Below are 19214 nucleotides of genomic sequence, written 5' to 3'. Positions count from 1 at the left end.
AGCTACACATCTGCCATGTGCAACACTATAGAAAACTCTGACACGTCCTCCAATACACACGGAGCCACCTGGCCACCTCTCACCTGCCAGCTGCAGGTTTCTCCAGGGGAAAATATCTTATCTAATTACAAGGTAATGGAAACGCAATCAGTCACCAAGACTAAATGTAGTAATTACAAGCTAATTTTAGGACCTTTAACTGTTGTCAAATTGGATCTAATTCATACATTATGGCAGGCTGAATAAGAATGGTCCTCATTTAGATTCATCCATCCATTATCCAAACCGCTTATCATGCTCTCAGGGTTAAGGAGATGCTGGAGCCTATCCCAGCAGTCATTGGGTGGCTGGTGGGGAGACACACTGAACAGGCCGCCAGGTCATCACAGTGCTGACACACACCCACACATTCACACCTAGGGACAATTTAGTATGGCCAATTCACCTGACCTACATGTCTTTGGACTGTGGGAGGAAACCGGAGCAGCCGGAGGAAACCCATGCAGACACGGGGAGAAGATGCAAACTCCACACAGAGGACGACCTGGGACGACCGCCAAGGTTGTACTACCCCGGGGCTCAAACCCAGGACCTTCTTGCTGTGAGGTGATCGTACTAACCACTGCGCCACCGTGCTGCCCCATTCAGATTCAGAAACATTTTATTGTCCATCATTGCAGGACAGAAATTTGTCTTTGACGTGGCTCAACGAACATATAAAAACAAGTAGCAGACAGAAGTAGGTTAAACAGACAGGCACAGGATAAAAGGATAAAAACAGACATATAATCATAAAAAAAGCAAATGTGTAAAACTGCAACGGTACAAAAATGGCTTGGCACTAATGTGGTACGTGCGTTGAGCAGGGTTGAGTGCAAATATCACTGTTTATTTATTATGTTAATGTCAGTTGAAATTAAGGACTTTTTTTAGGTGTTTTGGCCATTGGGACTTTAGTGGCAACCTGATGAAAGTGGTTGAAATGAGTGGTGAAAGCAGTTTGGAGGGGTTTTGTGTGATGGCAGTGGCTTTTCTTCTGACTGACTGGGTGTACAGTTCTCATAGTGAGAGCTGGGTGGTGCCAATTATTATTTTTGCATGGTCAATGACCCGGGAACATTTTGATTTGCGTCTGACAGAGAGAGAAAGTGGTACAAAGATGTGATATTGGGAGTGATCAGTGACTCGATGATCTGACAACTGTTAAAATGTCTTTGCTAACGTTAAGAAATCAGTGAGAGTGAATGAAATTGCGCCCTTGCAGTTGTTTTCATCGAAAATTGTTGAGTGACTTGAATACATCTTTAACCAATCATACTGTCTGGCTGAACCAACCCGTGTTTAAGTATTATGTACTTTCCCCTACAGTATCAGCTGTTAAAAGGCTCCCAGGGATCAAATCAGATGTAGCCCTTACAGAGGTCCCACTTTCTCAAATGCTTGTTGTGCAGCATCTTTTCATAGACATGAAATCTCACCTAGGTTTGATCATGGGCATTTCAAAGGTGATGTTCTCCACCAAGGTGGCATTCAACAGCCAGGGCTTCTGGGAAGCGTAGGCCACCGAGCCTCTCTTTCTGCCAAAGGTGTCAAACATAGTGTCAAATAAACTTGTATGTCATGCAGTCTGTTCTTTGAGCAAGTAAAACATATACTATGCATGAATATCCAGACTGACAAACTAATTACTACTTGTACACTGTTTTTCTCAATATTTGTCATTGTTGTATACACACATTTGTTTGTTGTAATAGAGTGCTTTCTGTGTCACAAACGTTCCTCTCAGAATGCTTGGTCCTGTTTGCCATCTACTTATTTATTGCACAAGACCACAGTGACTGATGGCCCTGCTCTCCTCACTCCTCACGTCTCAAATGTCTTACTAATATGATAGGGCTTGTAGTGCACTTTTTTATTTTTATTTTTTTACTACTTTTATCAATCAATGCTGAAATTCTTTCTCCGCATTTAACCTATCCTAGCTGTATAGCTAGGAGCATTGGGCAGCCGCCGTGCAGCACTGGGGGACCAACTCCAGTTCTTCTTTCCATTGCCCTGGTCAGGGGAATAGACAGGATTATTACCCCTAACATGCAAGTCTGATTTGATGGTAGGAGGAACCAGAGCACCCGGAGAAAACCCACCACAGACATGGGGGAGAACATGCAAACTCCACGCAGAGGATGACCTGGGGTGACTCCCAAGGTTGGACAATCCCGGGGTTCGAATCCAGGACCTTCTTACTGTGAGGTGACAGCGCTAACCACTGGGCCACCGTGCCGCCCTATTCACATGATTCAGGAATCACAATTGAGTGTGGTGTTTGTTTGTTAAACAAATATGCTCCTCGTGTACAGGAAACAAAGCTAAGGACGTGTCCTGTTCTCTGCTATCCTGCTGCTTCAGATCTCCAGATAATCCTAAGAATTGTTATTCAGTTATGCCCTGCTCACAACAGTGAGGCATCTCATCGGAGACCATCTGGTTGAGGAGAACTACGTGAGCTTACCTGATATCACCATCACCAGCTGCATCCTTGTCTGTGGGACTGCAGACACAATGTCACAAACAGGCACACTCAAATACACAGACGAAGACCGATGCATGTGTGCACATGCGCAAAAACAGCAGTACATCAGACACTGTATCAAAGTTCAAAACATATTGTTAACATGATAATCACCAAAACCCTTTATCAAAAAGTAAAAGGGTCAAAACATGCACTCACACAACACACACAGACAATCCCAAATGTTGTCTTCCCTCACAAAGGCAATAATATATAAATATATAACTTCATCCACCCAAACAAAAACAGGCCCCAGGACCTCTACTGCCCTACTTGAGCACATCTATCACTAGCTGTGATCTCAAGGGTGCTGCAAATAACCCCCACATCTACTCCCTCTCATTTCTCCCTGCAATTTGCTGATCCGGGAACCATCATCTGGCCGGTCAGACTGACGCATACAGTTCTCAGAGGATCTAATTCTACAAGCTGAGAATCGTACGTCAGCGCTTGGGCCGTGGCTGTTAGATGTTTGCTTCTGATCACTGGTGTTTCATCCCTCACGGGATGGGGCCAGCTGTCCTTTTACAGTGAAAAAAAGTATGCTGTTGGTGGTGTGATAGCAGGAAGGTATATGTGGTCTGACATGTACCCATGAGCACATGTACACAAACCACAGACACACACTTTCATTTGTTGAGGTTGTTATCGAAAGTCTTTTTCATTTGATTCGTTGGTTTTGATTGAAAAGAAACATGTGGTTTAGTACTGCTATGTATATATAATATGATGTATTATTTTATCTTCTGTGAAACTAATAGCATATATCTGGCATCAGATCACTAATCATATTTTATGGGCCTTCACTGAGCCATTAATCTAAATACCAATTTGCGTTTTGGCCCCATAACTGAGGAAAAAATAATCTGAGAGGTGAATTATCCAGGCATGTCAAATACAGTTAAATAAATAATTTGAGCGTCCGCGGTGGCGTAGCGGTCTAAGCATCGGCTTGGTGTCGATGCAGTTGCCCACTGGGGACTGGGGTTCGCGCCCCGGTCTCGTCAGATCCGACTATGGCCGGACTCAATGAAGCAGCAATCATTGGCAACGCTGTCTTCGGGAGGGGGGCGGAGTCGGCTTGTGTTCGTCACGTGAATGCGTCTCTGTGTGTGTCGGAAAAACAGTGGTTCGGCTTGGATTCGCCTTGTCACGAAAGTGGGGAGGCGCTTTCCTTCGAGACTGCCGGCCGGAGAGACGCAGTTGGCGAACGCATGCAATACGAGGGTGGGTGTTTGAATTAAAATAGGGATCAATTGGCCACTAAATTGGGAGAAAAAAGGGAAAAATCAGAAATAAATTTAAAAAATAAATAAATAAATAATTTGATATATATAATTTGATTACTTGATATAAATCCTGAGCTCAAAATTAACTGAAAAATGCTTTGGTCAGGAACCACAACCAGAACATGACAGATCGTTGTTTAGAAGTGCTTGTAGATTGATATTGATGTGCCATATTCAGAGTGGCAGCCTGCCTTCCTGCCTAGCGCTGATAAGGGAGTAGAGTCATTCCTCTGATCCTGACCACAGCATCTCTCACCGATGACAGGTCCAAACCCAAGAGACTGGAAAACATTTTCAGCACTCAGTCCTGAATTAAAACCAGGGTCAGACACTGAAACACCTCAGTGGGTCATTGATAGTTAGATATGGCCATGGAAATTGCACTCAGGTTATCCAGGCAGACGCTCTATGTAAGTGCCATGGACAGGGAGTGTATTTCTGATCCCTGACAATATCTAAGGTTGAACAGATGATTATATAACATCCCTCCATCTTAAGATATACAGCCTTCGGCGAGGCTGCGACTTGTTAACGTGTCCCATAGTATATACTTATACTATACTGACAAAGAGACACAGTGAGATGAATCTCCAAACTATATGAATCACGGACTGTGTTTACTGAGAGCACAAGTGTTGGATGGACTCCATTTATCTGAAAAGGGGAACATTGGCTAAGTGCCAGACTTTGTTTCAGAAGAAATTATAAACAGCACACCAAAATATTCTTCCCAGTGCTTATGCTAGCCTGTAGTCTTGTCTAAACTAAACTAACCACTGTACATGACTGTGAGGATTGTGATGCCTCATCATCGCTGTAAAGGAAGCAAGTTTATTCACCATGAATATCACTTTTGCGATGACATCTGCATGCTATATCTCAGTTTTTAAGGACACACAGACAAACAGACTTACATCCAGGCACACGGAAATAACCTGACCCCATCCTTCTCTCTCTGTCTCTCTCTCTGTCTGCCTGTCTGTCTGTCTGTCTGTCTCCCCTCTCTCTCTGTGTTGCTCTCTCTCTGTCTGTCTGTCTGTCTGTCTGTCTGTCTGTCTGTCTGTCTGTCTGTCTCTCTCACACATACACACACACACACACACACACACACACACACGCACACAAACACAAACATGAACACACACACACGATCGAACTCAAAACAATTATCAAATTACCAACAGGGGGTTTATTATACTATTAATGTGACCAGGCAGTCAGACGGCGATCAGGAGATTAATCATGAGCAGCACACTACCCTGTTGTGCTAGGTGACCCAGAAACATGTCTGTGCGTGTGTGTGTGTGTGTGTGTGTGTGTGTGTGTGTGTGTGTGGGTTCTTATGAGGGGTATGTGTGTGTGTGTGTGTCTGCGCGTGTGTGTGAGTGTGCCCTAGTGTCCTTTGATTGACAGCAATGACAAGTTATTAATAGTTGGCCAGCGATCTACTCTGTGCTTGAAATACCCCACAAGCATGACAGACCAATGCAAAGTGTAAGCTCTCAGCCAAGTACTATTCACAATAAAGATCTGTATTAATCCCTGCTTACTGTAAGTTTAACACAATAAATAGCATGATTTAAATGGCATGTGTCTGAATTAATGGCCACTGCATACTGCTCTGAGAATGTGCTAGTCTGTGCAGAATGTACATCCCAAATTTCTTTGTTATCAGTCTGAGGGCATTGCTCAGAGCTGATAACTGTTTTCTCTACAGCCTAACTGAAGATGACTCTGGATGACATCCTAATGATTTCTGTGTCTGAGTGTGTCTGTCTCTCCTCAGTCAGAGCATCTGCTGCTCAGTATGCTTACCTTTCATCTCCCTCCAAATCCAGATTTGGGAGGCTGCGGAGAAATTGGAGAAAAAAAAAAGATACAATTATTTCTCATTAGAATTCTTTAACACTTCTTTGTTTGTTCACGCTGGTTGTGTAAAATATCCTAAATTAATTCTGGGCAACAATCTAAGCAAAGTATGATGATTTTAGTTGAGATGTCTCTAAAAAGTTGAAATTCATTGTGTACTTATAAGCCTTATCCTTATGTCCTCTTCAAAGTGTTTGTACATGCACTCACAAGCATTCCCACATGTAGCCACTGAAGCCACTTTATTTATTTTGTCATTGTACAGCTTATAATGAAATTTGTGCTCCGCATTTAACCCATCCTATTGTATAGGAGCAGTGGGCAGCTGCAGCGCCCGGGGACCAACTTCAGTTCTTCTTTCCATTGCCTTGCTAAGGGGCACAGACAGGAGCATTAACCCTAAAGTGCATGTCTTTTTCATGGTGGGAGGAAACTGGAGCACCCGGAGGAAACCCGCACAGAAAAGACCTGGGATACCCTGGGGTTCAAACCCAGGACCTTCTTGCTGTGAGGCAACGGTGCTAACCACTGGGCCACTGTGCCACCGTACACATGCAGACACACGCTCAGACAGTCAGAAGTATTTACACAAAAATCATTAACAAACGACCAGCTGTTTGTGGCATTGTACTTTCCGGATAGAGGTTGCGGTGTACATTTAGCTCTAACAAGTTGACACTCTCCTCAGAGGGCATGAGAAAGTGATACATGCCCAACTATAACCTGAGACTTAACAGTCATCCAGACCAGTTCCATGCCAACAGGTTGTAAAATGACTGCAACAGCAGAGGACATCGCTGAAGATCACAGCTGTTGGGAAATCAGGTCAAAGAGAATGACATTTAAGAGGTCATGGCATGTCACGAACACGTGCATAAAGAAGTCATTGTCACTCTACATAAAAACAAAGAACTCAAACAATGTCCGCTATTGTACTTATGAGGCGCTAAGCCCAATATAAGACCAGTAGACGAGAGACTAATAAAAGTGCACACTACAGTGGCACCATGCATTACTGAACCACAATATGTTTCTGTAAGAACATCACTGTCTTTAAATTTGGACATAAACTAGTAATAAAGAAACCTTAAGCTAAAACATCATAACTAATTTGATGATTACAGAAGTTAGAAGAGTCATTTTGGGAAGTATTTTTTGATGTCCATAATGGATCATTTAGACCATAATTTCAGTGAGTATAAAAGCTGTTGTACAGTGATTTTTTTTTAATAATGTAAACAGCCGCCCTCTAGTAGTAGTATTAGTAGTATTAGTAGTAGTAGTATGGTTGTCCTGGGTCGTCCTCTGTGTGGAGTTTGCATGTTCTCCCCGTGTCTGTGTTGGTTTCCTCCGGGTGCTCCAGTTTCCTCCCACAGTCCAAAGACATGTAGGTCAGGTGAATCAGCCGTACTAAATTGTCCTTAGGTGTGAATGTGTGTGTGTGTGTCGGCCCTGTGATGGCCTGGCGGCCTGTCCAGGGTGTCCCCCCGCCTGCTGCCCAATGACTGCTGGGGATAGGCTCCAGCATCTCCGCGACCCCGGTTGGGATAATCGGCTTGGATAATGAATGAATGAATGAATGTAAACAGCCAGCCCTTAACAAAATCTCTTCATCAGTCTTCATCACCTCATCAACTAACAACACAGGGTCTGAAGCTGACTTCCGCAGATAGATGTCTGATTGAGTTATTATGTCGCCACCATAAAAACGCCTTAATCGCTCCAGAGCTGATTACATGAAGCTTTCATCTCTCTCTGAACCACCTTAATACTAAGGGTAATTTTAGCTACATGTGAGTCATGACTTACAAGTAGCTGAACTCATTTTAAAGGGAAATACAAGAGGGAGTATTACTGCTATAGTTTCCTGGACCTTGAAAATGAGCATGCAAATCATCAAAGCCAAGCTAAACAGGATAACACCCCATATTTAAGAAGGTACAGATAACATTACAACGATAAGGGATGGCTGTTCCCATAGTTTCCACTTTCCAGCTTCATTTTGACCTCTCCTTAATTTCCACCATTAAGACATACAGTCACCCTAGTGATGAGGGGCGTAACAATGCATGTTTACACAGTGATGACCACAACTGATAATGTCAAACTCTTTCGACCTTAAAACATTTTTTCTCTTTTTATCACACAGCATGGCTCGACACTTTTATCCACTTAAGGGGAAATGTGAAGTGTTTAGTCTTTAACTTTAACTGCCTTTACTCCATGATCTTAAAACCTTATAGTATATAGTATTATTCTTGTGGTCAACAACAGAGACCAAACCACAGACATATCTGAACTTGTGCACATTGCAAATTATCCAACCTCTGTTTGTTTGGATACTTAGTATATATATATATATATATATATATATTATATATAAAACTTTTAATACATGGCAGTACAAGCTCGTTTTGTGCGTTGCGCACTCATCAGCTGCCAATGGCATTGACATTGACAGTGACATTGGATTGACAATGACATTAGCAGCTGATAAGTGTGTGACGCACAAAACAAACTTGTACTGTTATTTATTAAAAGTTTTTTTCCCTACATCTATATTGATATTCCGCTCCTCATTTGTTGAGCACTTTTATCGACACCATTGACGGTTTCTGAAGATAAAAAAAAGGTTATATAATTATATATACATACTTAGCACAGAAAGTAAGGAAATTTGTGTTTGGTAGATTATTTCTTTGTTGTAACAATGCTTCTTGGCAATAAATCTTATACTGTTGGAAAGCCTGTTTATTTCCCTTCTAAATGGGGCCACATTTGTAAGGAACATGCATTTGTGGGATGAGCAGCAGAGCAGAGTATGTGGGTTGCGCCTATGAAAAATTTGCCAAATCTTCTCTGCCAATGCCCAACAGCTTATTTTGCAGTTGCTATTGACTCTTGTTTTGAGCTTCTGGTACCCCAGGTGCTGACAATCAGGTGCCTGATATAAGATTTATTGCCAAGAAGCATTGTTACAACAAAGAAATAATCTACCAAACACAAATTTCCTTACTTTTTATGCTAAGTTTATATATATCTCTCAGAATCAGAACACTTTATTTATCCCCGAGGGGACTATATAACTTTGTTAAAAGAAACACTCAACGGTAGGGAAGGTGCTCAGCAAATAACGAGCAAAATAATCCAGTGAGTCAAGTAAATTCTTTATGAGACAGTACAAATCTGTTACATGCCATAAGCAATCATCAACTGTCAGTAAAGCTACTCGGGAAAGAACATACCGTTTACTGCCTCGTCAGGCACATCACGTGCACAACGTCCAATGGGGAAGGGAGACGTGCGACATTCAAAAATTGAAAAACACATGATTGCTAATGGTCCAATGGGGGCTGGTATTTGTCTATTGGCATGATTTATTTATAATTACAAAATAGGTGCTTATATCTATGTCTGCAACTGCTGGCCAATTCATTCCTGTTATTCAATGTGGACATTTCTGGGTTGCAAATGATTAAATATTTTTCAGTTAGACATAGATTGCACATTTTACTGCTGGTTGAACATGCCCTGTTCTTTGAGAGGATTTTCCAGGTGGTTGAATAATTAATGTTTCTGTCTGCCAATGACCAAATATAACGGCTTAAAGATGTTACATTCTTTTTCTAATGCTACACGTGTGTATTAAACCTCTTTTTGAATGTTCCCTCTGTTAGACCGACGTATGTCTCTATTTTGCTGTTGTCATCTCTCATCACCGTAGCTTGGTAGATAACTCCCTTCATTTGGCATTTTCTTTTGATGGGGCATGAGTCGTTCACATGACAGTTGCAGCTGGGGGAGTCCGGTTGTGATGAAGGTGTAATTGATTTGTTCATGATTCTTGTGTTGTGGGACGATATTATTTGTTGAATGTTAGGCATGCAGCTGTAACTAATTTTGATGGTGTTCATATTGAATATCTTCCTCAGTTGATGGTCCGGGGTAAAGCACTTATCCAAAAGTTAAAAAAACTGCTTACTGATGTTTGTGGCCATGGTATCACTGTAGGGTGGGTTGTACCAGGTGATGTTTCGTTTTCTGCTATGTTTGCTGATTTGCTGGCAGTCAGTGTTTAATGGTTGGTTTTACTTGAGCTTAAATTTGTAGCCGTTCTTTTGTAACGCATCTTGGTATGGGGGTGTAGCTTCATTGAAGATGGACTCATTAGATGATCTTTTTGAGAGTCTTCTAGCTTTCTGGGATGTTCTTCAAGATGGAGGGTGGGTGGTTGCTTTCTCTATGGACATACTGCAGCACATTGTTGGGCTTAATGTATGGCTTGTATGTGCCATTCCTAAGGTACAAGAAATCACATTGGCAGCTGATGAGTGCACGATGCATGAAACAGGCTTGTACTGCTATGTATTAAAAGTTTTTTTTCTACATATATAATATACAGCTGATGATTGCTTATGGCATGAAACAGGCTTTTACTGTCTCATAAAGAATTTACTTGACTCACTGGATTATATATATATATATATATATATATATATATATATATATATATATATATATATATATATATATATATATACATATATTTAAAATATAAAAGTATCATCTCTAACCTTAACCTAGCTGTAACTAAATGGAAGGACACCTAGGCGCATGGAGGATGAGAATGACATGAGGCACAGGGAAAAGGTGGAGGATGGGGCTAAACTGCTAAGTATACCATTCTACTGGCAGCCAAACCAACATGTACCCTGGCTCTGCTGAATGATGGAAGCTAAGCATGCACGGACTTGGCTAGTACTTGGATGGAAGACCTCCTGGGAAAACTGAGTTGCTGTTGGAAGTGGTGTTGGTGGGCAAGTAGGGGGCAGTCTTCCTTCTGGTCCTAATAAACAACAAAAATCCCAATACCCCAGTGCAGTGACGGGGACACCGTGCTGTAGGAGATGTTGTCCTTTGGATGAGATGTTAAACCGAAGTTCTGACTCACTGTGGTCATTAAAGATCCTATGGCACATCGCAAATAGTAGGGGGTCCCCCGGCGTCCTGGCAAAATTCCCAACCTGTTTCTCACAATCTGGCCTCATCAACCCCCATGTAATTCGCTTAATGATTCCTCCACCTCAAGCTGCTGTGGTGAGCGTTCTGGTGCAAAATGGCTGCCATGCATCACCCAGGTGGGTGCTACATATTGGTGGTGGTTGAAGTGAGTTACTCCCTTCACTGTTAAGCACTTTGTGTGTCTAGATAAAGCGCTATATAAGTGTACTCCATTATTATTATTATTATTATTATTCTTTCTATGGAAAATGCATGCAGGCAGTTTTTAACAGAAGATTAATATTAGTAAATACTGCAGAACTATTTGGGGATCCGTACAAAGACTAGAAACTTTAAAGAGACCATGACATGCTGCTGACATTAGTAGCAATGGTGCAGCACTGATTACTTATTTTTCAAACGTGGTTCCTTATTTTTCAAATGTGTGGAAATGGTTTCTTTGAAAAGCATGGTGGTCTACTGGATTTAAACGCCTAAGAGTAATACCCTTCATCTCATTTCTGATACAGACTAAACTCTGAAGCAATTGCCAGTGTCGGCAATGATGATATCAGAAAAAAAACACATCAAAGCACAAACTACACTACCGTTCAAAAGTTTGGGATCACCCAAACAATTTTGTGTTTTCCATGAAAAGTCACACTTATTCACCACCATATGTTGTGAAATGAATAGAAAATAGAGTCAAGACATTGACAAGGTTAGAAATAATGATTTGTATTTGAAATAAGATTTTTTTTACATCAAACTTTGCTTTCGTCAAAGAATCCTCCATTTGCAGCAATTACAGCATTGCAGACCTTTGGCATTCTAGCTGTTAATTTGTTGAGGTAATCTGGAGAAATTGCACCCCACGCTTCCAGAAGCAGCTCCCACAAGTTGGATTGGTTGGATGGGCACTTCTTTGAGCAGATTGAGTTTCTGGAGCATCACATTTGTGGGGTCAATTAAACGCTCAAAATGGCCAGAAAAAGAGAACTTTCATCTGAAACTCGACAGTCTATTCTTGTTCTTAGAAATGAAGGCTATTCCATGCGAGAAATTGCTAAGAAATTGAAGATTTCCTACACCGGTGTGTACTACTCCCTTCAGAGGACAGCACAAACAGGCTCTAACCAGAGTAGAAAAAGAAGTGGGAGGCCGCGTTGCACAACTGAGCAAGAAGATAAGTACATTAGAGTCTCTAGTTTGAGAAACAGACGCCTCACAGGTCCCCAACTGGCATCTTCATTAAATAGTACCTGTTAGAGCCTGTTTGTGCTGTCCTCTGAAGGGAGTAGTACACACCGGTGTAGGAAATCTTCAATTTCTTAGCAATTTCTCGCATGGAATAGCCTTCATTTCTAAGAACAAGAATAGACTGTCGAGTTTCAGATGAAAGTTCTCTTTTTCTGGCCATTTTGAGCGTTTAATTGACCCCACAAATGTGATGCTCCAGAAACTCAATCTGCTCAAAGAAGTGCCCATCCAACCAATCCAACTTGTGGGAGCTGCTTCTGGAAGCGTGGGGTGCAATTTCTCCAGATTACCTCAACAAATTAACAGCTAGCATGCCAAAGGTCTGCAATGCTGTAATTGCTGCAAATGGAGGATTCTTTGACGAAAGCAAAGTTTGATGTAAAAAAAATCTTATTTCAAATACAAATCATTATTTCTAACCTTGTCAATGTCTTGACTCTATTTTCTATTCATTTCACAACATATGGTGGTGAATAAGTGTGACTTTTCATGGAAAACACAAAATTGTTTGGGTGATCCCAAACTTTTGAACGGTAGTGTAAGTAGAGGGGATTTTTTTCATATCAAGAAGAAAGAAGGCGACTTTATTTTGTCATTGTACTCTTACAACAAATTGTATTGTTACAACAAATTTGTTCTCTGCATTTAACCCATCCTATTGTACAGGAGCAGTGGGCATCTGCAGTGCCCAGGGACCAACTCCAGTTCTTTCCATTGCCTTGGTCAGGGACACAGACAGGAGTATTAACCTTAACATGCATGTCTTTTTGATGGTGGGAGGAAACCGGAGCACCCAGAGGAAACCCACACAAACATGGGGAGAACATGCAAACTCCACACACAGAGGACCTGGGATGGCCTGGGGTTCAAACCCAGGACCTTCTTGCTGTGAGGCAACAGTGCTAACCACTGGGCCACCGTGCCGCCCAGACCGTGCCGCCCATGCCAGAACACACAAACAAACAGTTTAAAACAAAATAATAACAAAACCACATAAGCCATTCTCGAAATGTATCGGAGATTTTGCCTCACTCTGTGTCAGATGGAGGAACCTTCTCATCTACATGTCTGATTTATGATGGTTGATCCTGAACAGCGCATTAGTCTATCAGTGGCGGAGATAGTGGGCTAGCATTTGGCATGGCTTCATAGTGCAGCATGTGCCAATTGCCCCCTGGTATGGAAAAAGCAGAGAAAGTCTGTGTGGCTGGGAGGGACTGGTTGACCATCTCAAACTGGGGTCAGCACTTGGATGATGTATAGAGACAGATATCATCTTACCCAGGGTTAGTTACGGCATGTTCAAAGATGACAGATAGTGGCTTACAACTCCCAGAATGCATTTCTCCCTTTGTCTGCCTTCAAGATAGTGCCGCACAATATGGTTAATATTATCATCACAATAATCAAAAAGGAACATCACAGGATGTCGATATACACTCACTCGCCACTTTATTAGGTACACGTTGCTAGTACTGGGTTGGACCCCCTTTTGCCTTCAGAACTGCCTTAATCCTTCGTGGCATAGATTCAACAAGGTACTGGAAACATTCCTCAAAGAGTTTGGTCCATACTGACATGATAGCATCACGCAGTTGCTGCAGATTTGTCGGCTGCACATCCATGATGCGAATCTCCCGGTCCACCACATCCCAAAGGCGCTCTATTGGATTGAGATCTGGTGACTGTGGAGGCCATTTGCGTACAGTGAACTCATTGTCATGTTCAAGAAACCAGTTTGAGATGATTCGAGCTTTATGACATGGCGCGTTATCCTGCTGGAAGTAGCCATCAGAAGATGGGAACACTGTGGTCATAAAGGGATGGACATGGTCAGCAACAATACTCAGGTAGGCTGTGGCGTTGACACGATGCTCAATTGGTACTAAGGGGCCCAAAGTGTGCCAAGAAAATATCCCCCACACCATTACACCACCACCACCAGCCTGAACTGTTGATACAAGGCAGGATGGATCCATGCTTTCATGTTGTTGACGCCAAATTCTGACCCTACCATCCGAATGTTGCAGCAGAAATCGAGACTCATCAGACCAGGCAACATTTTTCCAATCTTCTATTGTCCAATTTTGGTGAGCCTGTGCGAATTGTAGCCTCAGTTTCCTGTTCTTAGCTGACAGGAGTGGCACCCGGTGTGGTCTTCTGCTGCTGTAGCCCATCTGCCTCAAGGTTCGACGTGTTGTGCGTTCAGAGATGCTCTTCTGCATACCTTGGTTGTAATGAGTGGTTATTTGAGTTACTGTTGCCATTCTATCAGCTCAAACCAGTCTGGCCATTCTCCTCTGACCTCTGGCATCAACAAGGCATTTTCGCCCACAGAACTGCCGCTCACTGGATATTTTCTCTTTTTCGGACCATTCTCTGTAAACCCTAGAGATGGTTGTGCGTGAAAATCCCAGTAGATCAGCAGTTTCTGAAATACTCAGACCAGCCCGTCTGGCACCAACCACCATGCCACGTTCAAAGTCACTTAAATCACCTTTCTTCCCTATTCTGATGCTCGGTTTGAACTGCAGCAGATCGTCTTGACCATGTCTACATGCCTACATGCATTGAGTTGCTTCCATGTGATTGGCTGATTAGAAATTTGCGTTAACGAGCAGTTGGATGGGTGCGCCTAATAAAGTGGCCGGTGAGTGTATATATATATACATATCTATATATATATAGTCATGTGAAGTAAAATAGCAATTAAAGCTAGTTTTCAAATAATATTCCCTCAAAGATTTCCGACCCAATTAGTGAAAATTTGATTCCTGTTATCCCTAATTTAGACAAAAAACAATACACACCACGATATGGTAATATCCAAATTTCATCCTATACCACTGAAAGAAGATAAACTATAAACATTGAATTATTGCCCAGCCCTACTTTGAGACTTCAGAAATTAAAGCTATTGCTAAAGTTAGCTTGAAATGTGCCAAAGTAAATTCTCTGTCTCCACGGGAAGCAGCAGAAACCCGTAGCTGGCCACCCGTTCCCTAGAAAACTTAATTAATGGACAATAAGACCCAAGGAGTTACAAAGTGCTATGAAGATGGATTTCTAGTCATGACATTGTGCTCTCGATGTCCAAAAGTCTGCCCCTCGTATAGTCAATACAGTGACTGGACGAGGGGGCTTTTTTAATTACAAAGAAGCTCATCTGAGCAGTGAATTATCCAGTGCAACAGTCCAAGCAAATGCCATTATCATTATGAACTGTCAGACCATATTACGGAGCCAGCTACATATTACAGCCAACAACACAAAAACGCATCAATCTCAGTTTAAGAAAACCTCACTTATGTAAATGTGCAATGCAGAGAATAGGAACTTAAAATAACACAATCCTTTTGGTAAAACCTTTTAACTATTCATGTTTATAAATCAGTCCAAGCATACTTGCAATGTGTTATCGATGTTACTATAATATTTTCCAATAATTTTAATAGATTCTGACAAAGCTGGAAGTGGCAGAGTTGAAGATGATAAGACTTTCGTTGGGAGTGATGAAGAAGGACAGGATTAGGAATGATTATATTAGAGGGACAAAGTTTGGAGACAAAGCAAGAGAGGCAAGACTGAGATGGCTTGGACATGTGTGGAGGAGAGACGCTGGGTACATTGGGAGAAGGATGCTGAATATGGAGCTGCCAGGCAAGAAGAAAAGAGGAAGGCCAAAGAGGAGGTTTACGGATGTGGTGAGGGAAAAAAGTCAGGTGGTTGGCGTGACAGAAGACGACGCAGAGGACAGGAAGAGATAGAAACGGATGATCCACTATCGCAACCCCTTACAGCAGCAGCCGAAAGTAGTAGTAGTAGTAGTAGTAATAGATTCTTACAAAAAAGAATGAAAAAAATATGACAAAATATTACTAATATAAGTAATTGTTTCTAATGTAATCTAAAATTACATTAAACCATTAGCTGAAAAATTATGATGAACAAAGTATTTAGGAATGTTTGCATATGGGCCTTTGGTATTTGACTCCTGATGAAGACAAAATATCGCTTTCTAAATCACACGAGTGAATTCTCCAGTCCAGGAAAGCAAATTTTAGAAAGCTTGACACTTCAGCTTCCAGTCTTAAAAGATGAGGGCTGCAACTGCAGCTCTTTTTAAGTGACCCACAACTCAAGACGTCTTACATTGCCATGTAAGCGGGGAGGCAGTGCTTGTTTTGATGTTAATTACATTACCCTGTCAGGGACAAAGAATTTACATCTGCTCCAAGCACACAAAGAAATGCACCCTACTTTCTATGACAGACCAATTACTAAAGAGATTTGCCAGTGCACCATCTAGAATGTCACAAAGGCTGGAGAGGTCAATATTTCACCTTACTATCGATCGGAATGATCTGGCCCTTTATGATGATCAGTTCTCTTAAAATTAACCTTTCATGGGGGCGTCCAGATAGCATGGCGGTTTATTCCGTTGCCTACAAACACGGGGATCTTGGTTCGAATCCCCGTGTTACCTCTGGCTTGGTCGGGCGTCCCTACAGACACAATTGGCCATGTCTGCGGGTGGGAAGCCAGATGTGGGTATGTGTCTTGGTCACTGCACTAGCGCCTCCTCTTGTCGGTCGGGGCGCCTGTTCGGGTGGGAGGAGGAACTGGGGGGAATAGCGTGATCCTCCCACGTGCCACGTGCCCCTGTCCAAAGGAGTTGAATCAAGTGCAACTGGACTTGATATATATCCGTGAAGACGTTTCGCCTGTCATCCAAGAGGCTTCCTCAGTTCATGCCTTTCTGACTAGACCAAGCTAGTCTGACTGGCTGGTGATGGGACTCAGAATTTATTCTCTAGGAGTCGTTGTCAGAGCTATTGATATGCGTGGCTTTTTGTGATCCGGATATATACCAAGTCCAGTTGCACTTGATTCAATTCCTTTGGATAACCATGACCTGGATGAATGAGAACATTCACAGATACGTCCCCCTGGTTAAACTCTTCACTGTCAGGTGAAAAGAAGCGGCAGGCAACGCCACATGTATCGGAGGAGGCATGTGGTAGTCTGCAGCCATCCCCAGATCGGCAGAAGGGGTGGAGCAGTGACCAGGACAGCTCGGAGAGTGGGATAATTGGCCAGATACAATTGGGGAGAAAAGGGGGGGGTAACCTTTCCCCTTTGGTATGAATGTAACTTCAGAACACTGAAGTGTTTTTCTCTGAAAGAGAAGATCGCATGTTGCTTATTTATTGACTACAATCCGTAGAGGAGGTGAGCGATGTGCTGCTCTATGTGTCCGTAATTGAAAATGCAAGTGGTGGCTCCTTGTTGAGGGCAAACCCTGAAGCACATAGAACGTGATTTGAGGCCAATTAGGCATCTACTGTAAGTAACGGGAATCCATGAAAAGAGCAGAGTGAATGAAGAATGACATAACTTTTCTGCAGCTGTTGAGCAACACGTTGTACGGGAAAGGTAAAATAAAACCCCACTTTGTAGCCAAACTGGAGTTCACAAACAGTTTCTCTTGATTTGTGAACAAGCAGACACACCTAAACTATATCAAAATAGTACCCAGGAGACTCCCTACTAACCTGTTCCAAGTAACCATCCCCGATACTCTCTGCATCTCTCCCAGAGCAGCCAGCAACAGAGACGACTTCCCACACCCCACCTGGCCTACGATCATGGTCAGCTGACCTGAAAGGATCGGTTGAAGGAATGAAAGCAGGAAAGAACACAAGGAGTGAAAGAGAAGAAAATTAGAGCGATGGAAAAGGTGAAGATGGAGTAGAGGTGAGCAAAAAAGGAGAGATATGTATCATTATCTGTCCATGAGGAAAAACAAAAGTGGACTCTACAATTATATTAACCAACACTTACCAAATGGGATCTTTATGTCCACATTAGACAGTGTCGGCGGTCCGTCGGTCCAGGTGAAATACCCACTGGTTATCTGGACAAAGCATGACACAAATTTAACTAGAGCACAGGTCCAACACAGGTCACCTTCATGTTCAACACTGAGTGAAACAGCGAATTGAGCAGGGGAGAAAACACTAACAAAATAATGATGACAGCTAAAATTGGTTTGAATTGAAGCATACTGACTCAGAAGTCCATTCACCCATCTATCCCTGAATTCATGCTGCCTCACCTTGATACAGATGTCCTGATCCACATCCTGAGACTGCCCGTCCCCTGGGGAGTTCATCCGGGAGCTGTAGTTATTCCAGTCGTCCCTGGGGGGACGCTTCCTGTTCACCACCTTCAAGGGCTGGAGGTGTTGAAAGGAGATGGAGGAGAGGGGAAGGAATGGCTTAGAGGACGACTAAAGGAAGGACGTGCAAACCCCAATTCAGAGGGAAAAGGTAAAGAATGGGGATGGTGGTCACAGTAAGTGTGAGCAAGATTGAGGTGGAAGGAACAAATCGACAAGACACCGTGAGACAACGACAGCCTGGTTATACCAGCAGGGGGGGGGCTACATGAGGAAATACAATGTCCTTAAAAAATTTCCATAGATTTGCTTTAACTTATCCCATAAAATATACCAGATTACTTAAAACATTAAGGGTAAACCACTTACCACCTACATTACTGACCACTTAGTAATGTATTGGTTAAGTAAGTGTATATTTAGTTATCAAATTAAAGGGTAGATTAGGACAAGTAAGGAAAAAAATCTTTAGTTTTTCTATAAAATATACTGTAAAATGGTAACATTTTCACTTTAAAGCTACTGAAATAACAGGCTAGGTTTTTAAGGTAATAAAAATGTGACTTTTAAGTGATAAAATTAAGGGTTTCTGTCTCATTAGTGTGCAGTAGCGACACCATGGAGTATTAGAACCCATTGCCCAAAGCAGACTGACACATCAGTGTTTGTGTGTGTGTGTGTGTGTGTCTGTCTGTGTACATACTTACTACTGCCTGGTACTTATTTTGGTTATGATTGCTGGAGGGTGGTACGGTGGTGTTAAACTCCTGTTCATCTCCAATTTCATCACTGGAGAAGAACTCGCTAAGCTTTTGAACACTGCAGAGAGGATAAAATCTATTTTAAAGAGCGATAGCTGATAAGATACCCCTTGTCCTAGTATGCTGGTGAAGTGCCTATGAGCCAGAAACAAAGCAGGAGCCAAGCCACCCAGTCATTCGTTGTTAGTCACTTTAGATAAACACGAGTTAAAATGCCTTAAATGATTTTTAAACAACTGTTAAGGAAACCTCAATTTGTCTCAACAAACCACCCACTGCTACTA

At 42.3% G+C, this 19214-nt stretch overlaps 1 protein-coding gene across 3 annotated transcripts in view; it reads right to left on the bottom strand.

The window, feature by feature from the left end:
* The window catches only part of abcc8 (ATP-binding cassette, sub-family C (CFTR/MRP), member 8), a 132995-nt gene that overhangs the window by 49253 nt on the left and 64528 nt on the right, over positions 1 to 19214 (bottom strand). For 2 of the 3 annotated variants that reach the window (XM_056282625.1, XM_056282626.1), the window contains exons 14-20: positions 18877 to 18988; positions 18107 to 18226; positions 17833 to 17905; positions 17544 to 17649; positions 5674 to 5706; positions 2510 to 2548; positions 1479 to 1577 (exon numbers count right to left, since the gene is read on the bottom strand). In XM_056282625.1, coding sequence (XP_056138600.1) covers positions 1479 to 1577; positions 2510 to 2548; positions 5674 to 5706; positions 17544 to 17649; positions 17833 to 17905; positions 18107 to 18226; positions 18877 to 18988 — 582 coding nt within the window. The remainder of the gene's footprint in view (positions 1 to 1478; positions 1578 to 2509; positions 2549 to 5673; positions 5707 to 17543; positions 17650 to 17832; positions 17906 to 18106; positions 18227 to 18876; positions 18989 to 19214) is intronic. The other variant, XM_056282627.1, reaches the window with a different exon arrangement.

Source organism: Lampris incognitus, chromosome 6 (assembly GCF_029633865.1).
Source record: "Lampris incognitus isolate fLamInc1 chromosome 6, fLamInc1.hap2, whole genome shotgun sequence".
Lineage (NCBI taxonomy): Eukaryota > Metazoa > Chordata > Actinopteri > Lampriformes > Lampridae > Lampris > Lampris incognitus.
The sequence above is the reverse complement of the archived record's forward strand: the minus strand, read 5'-3'. Positions and strand labels throughout refer to the sequence as shown.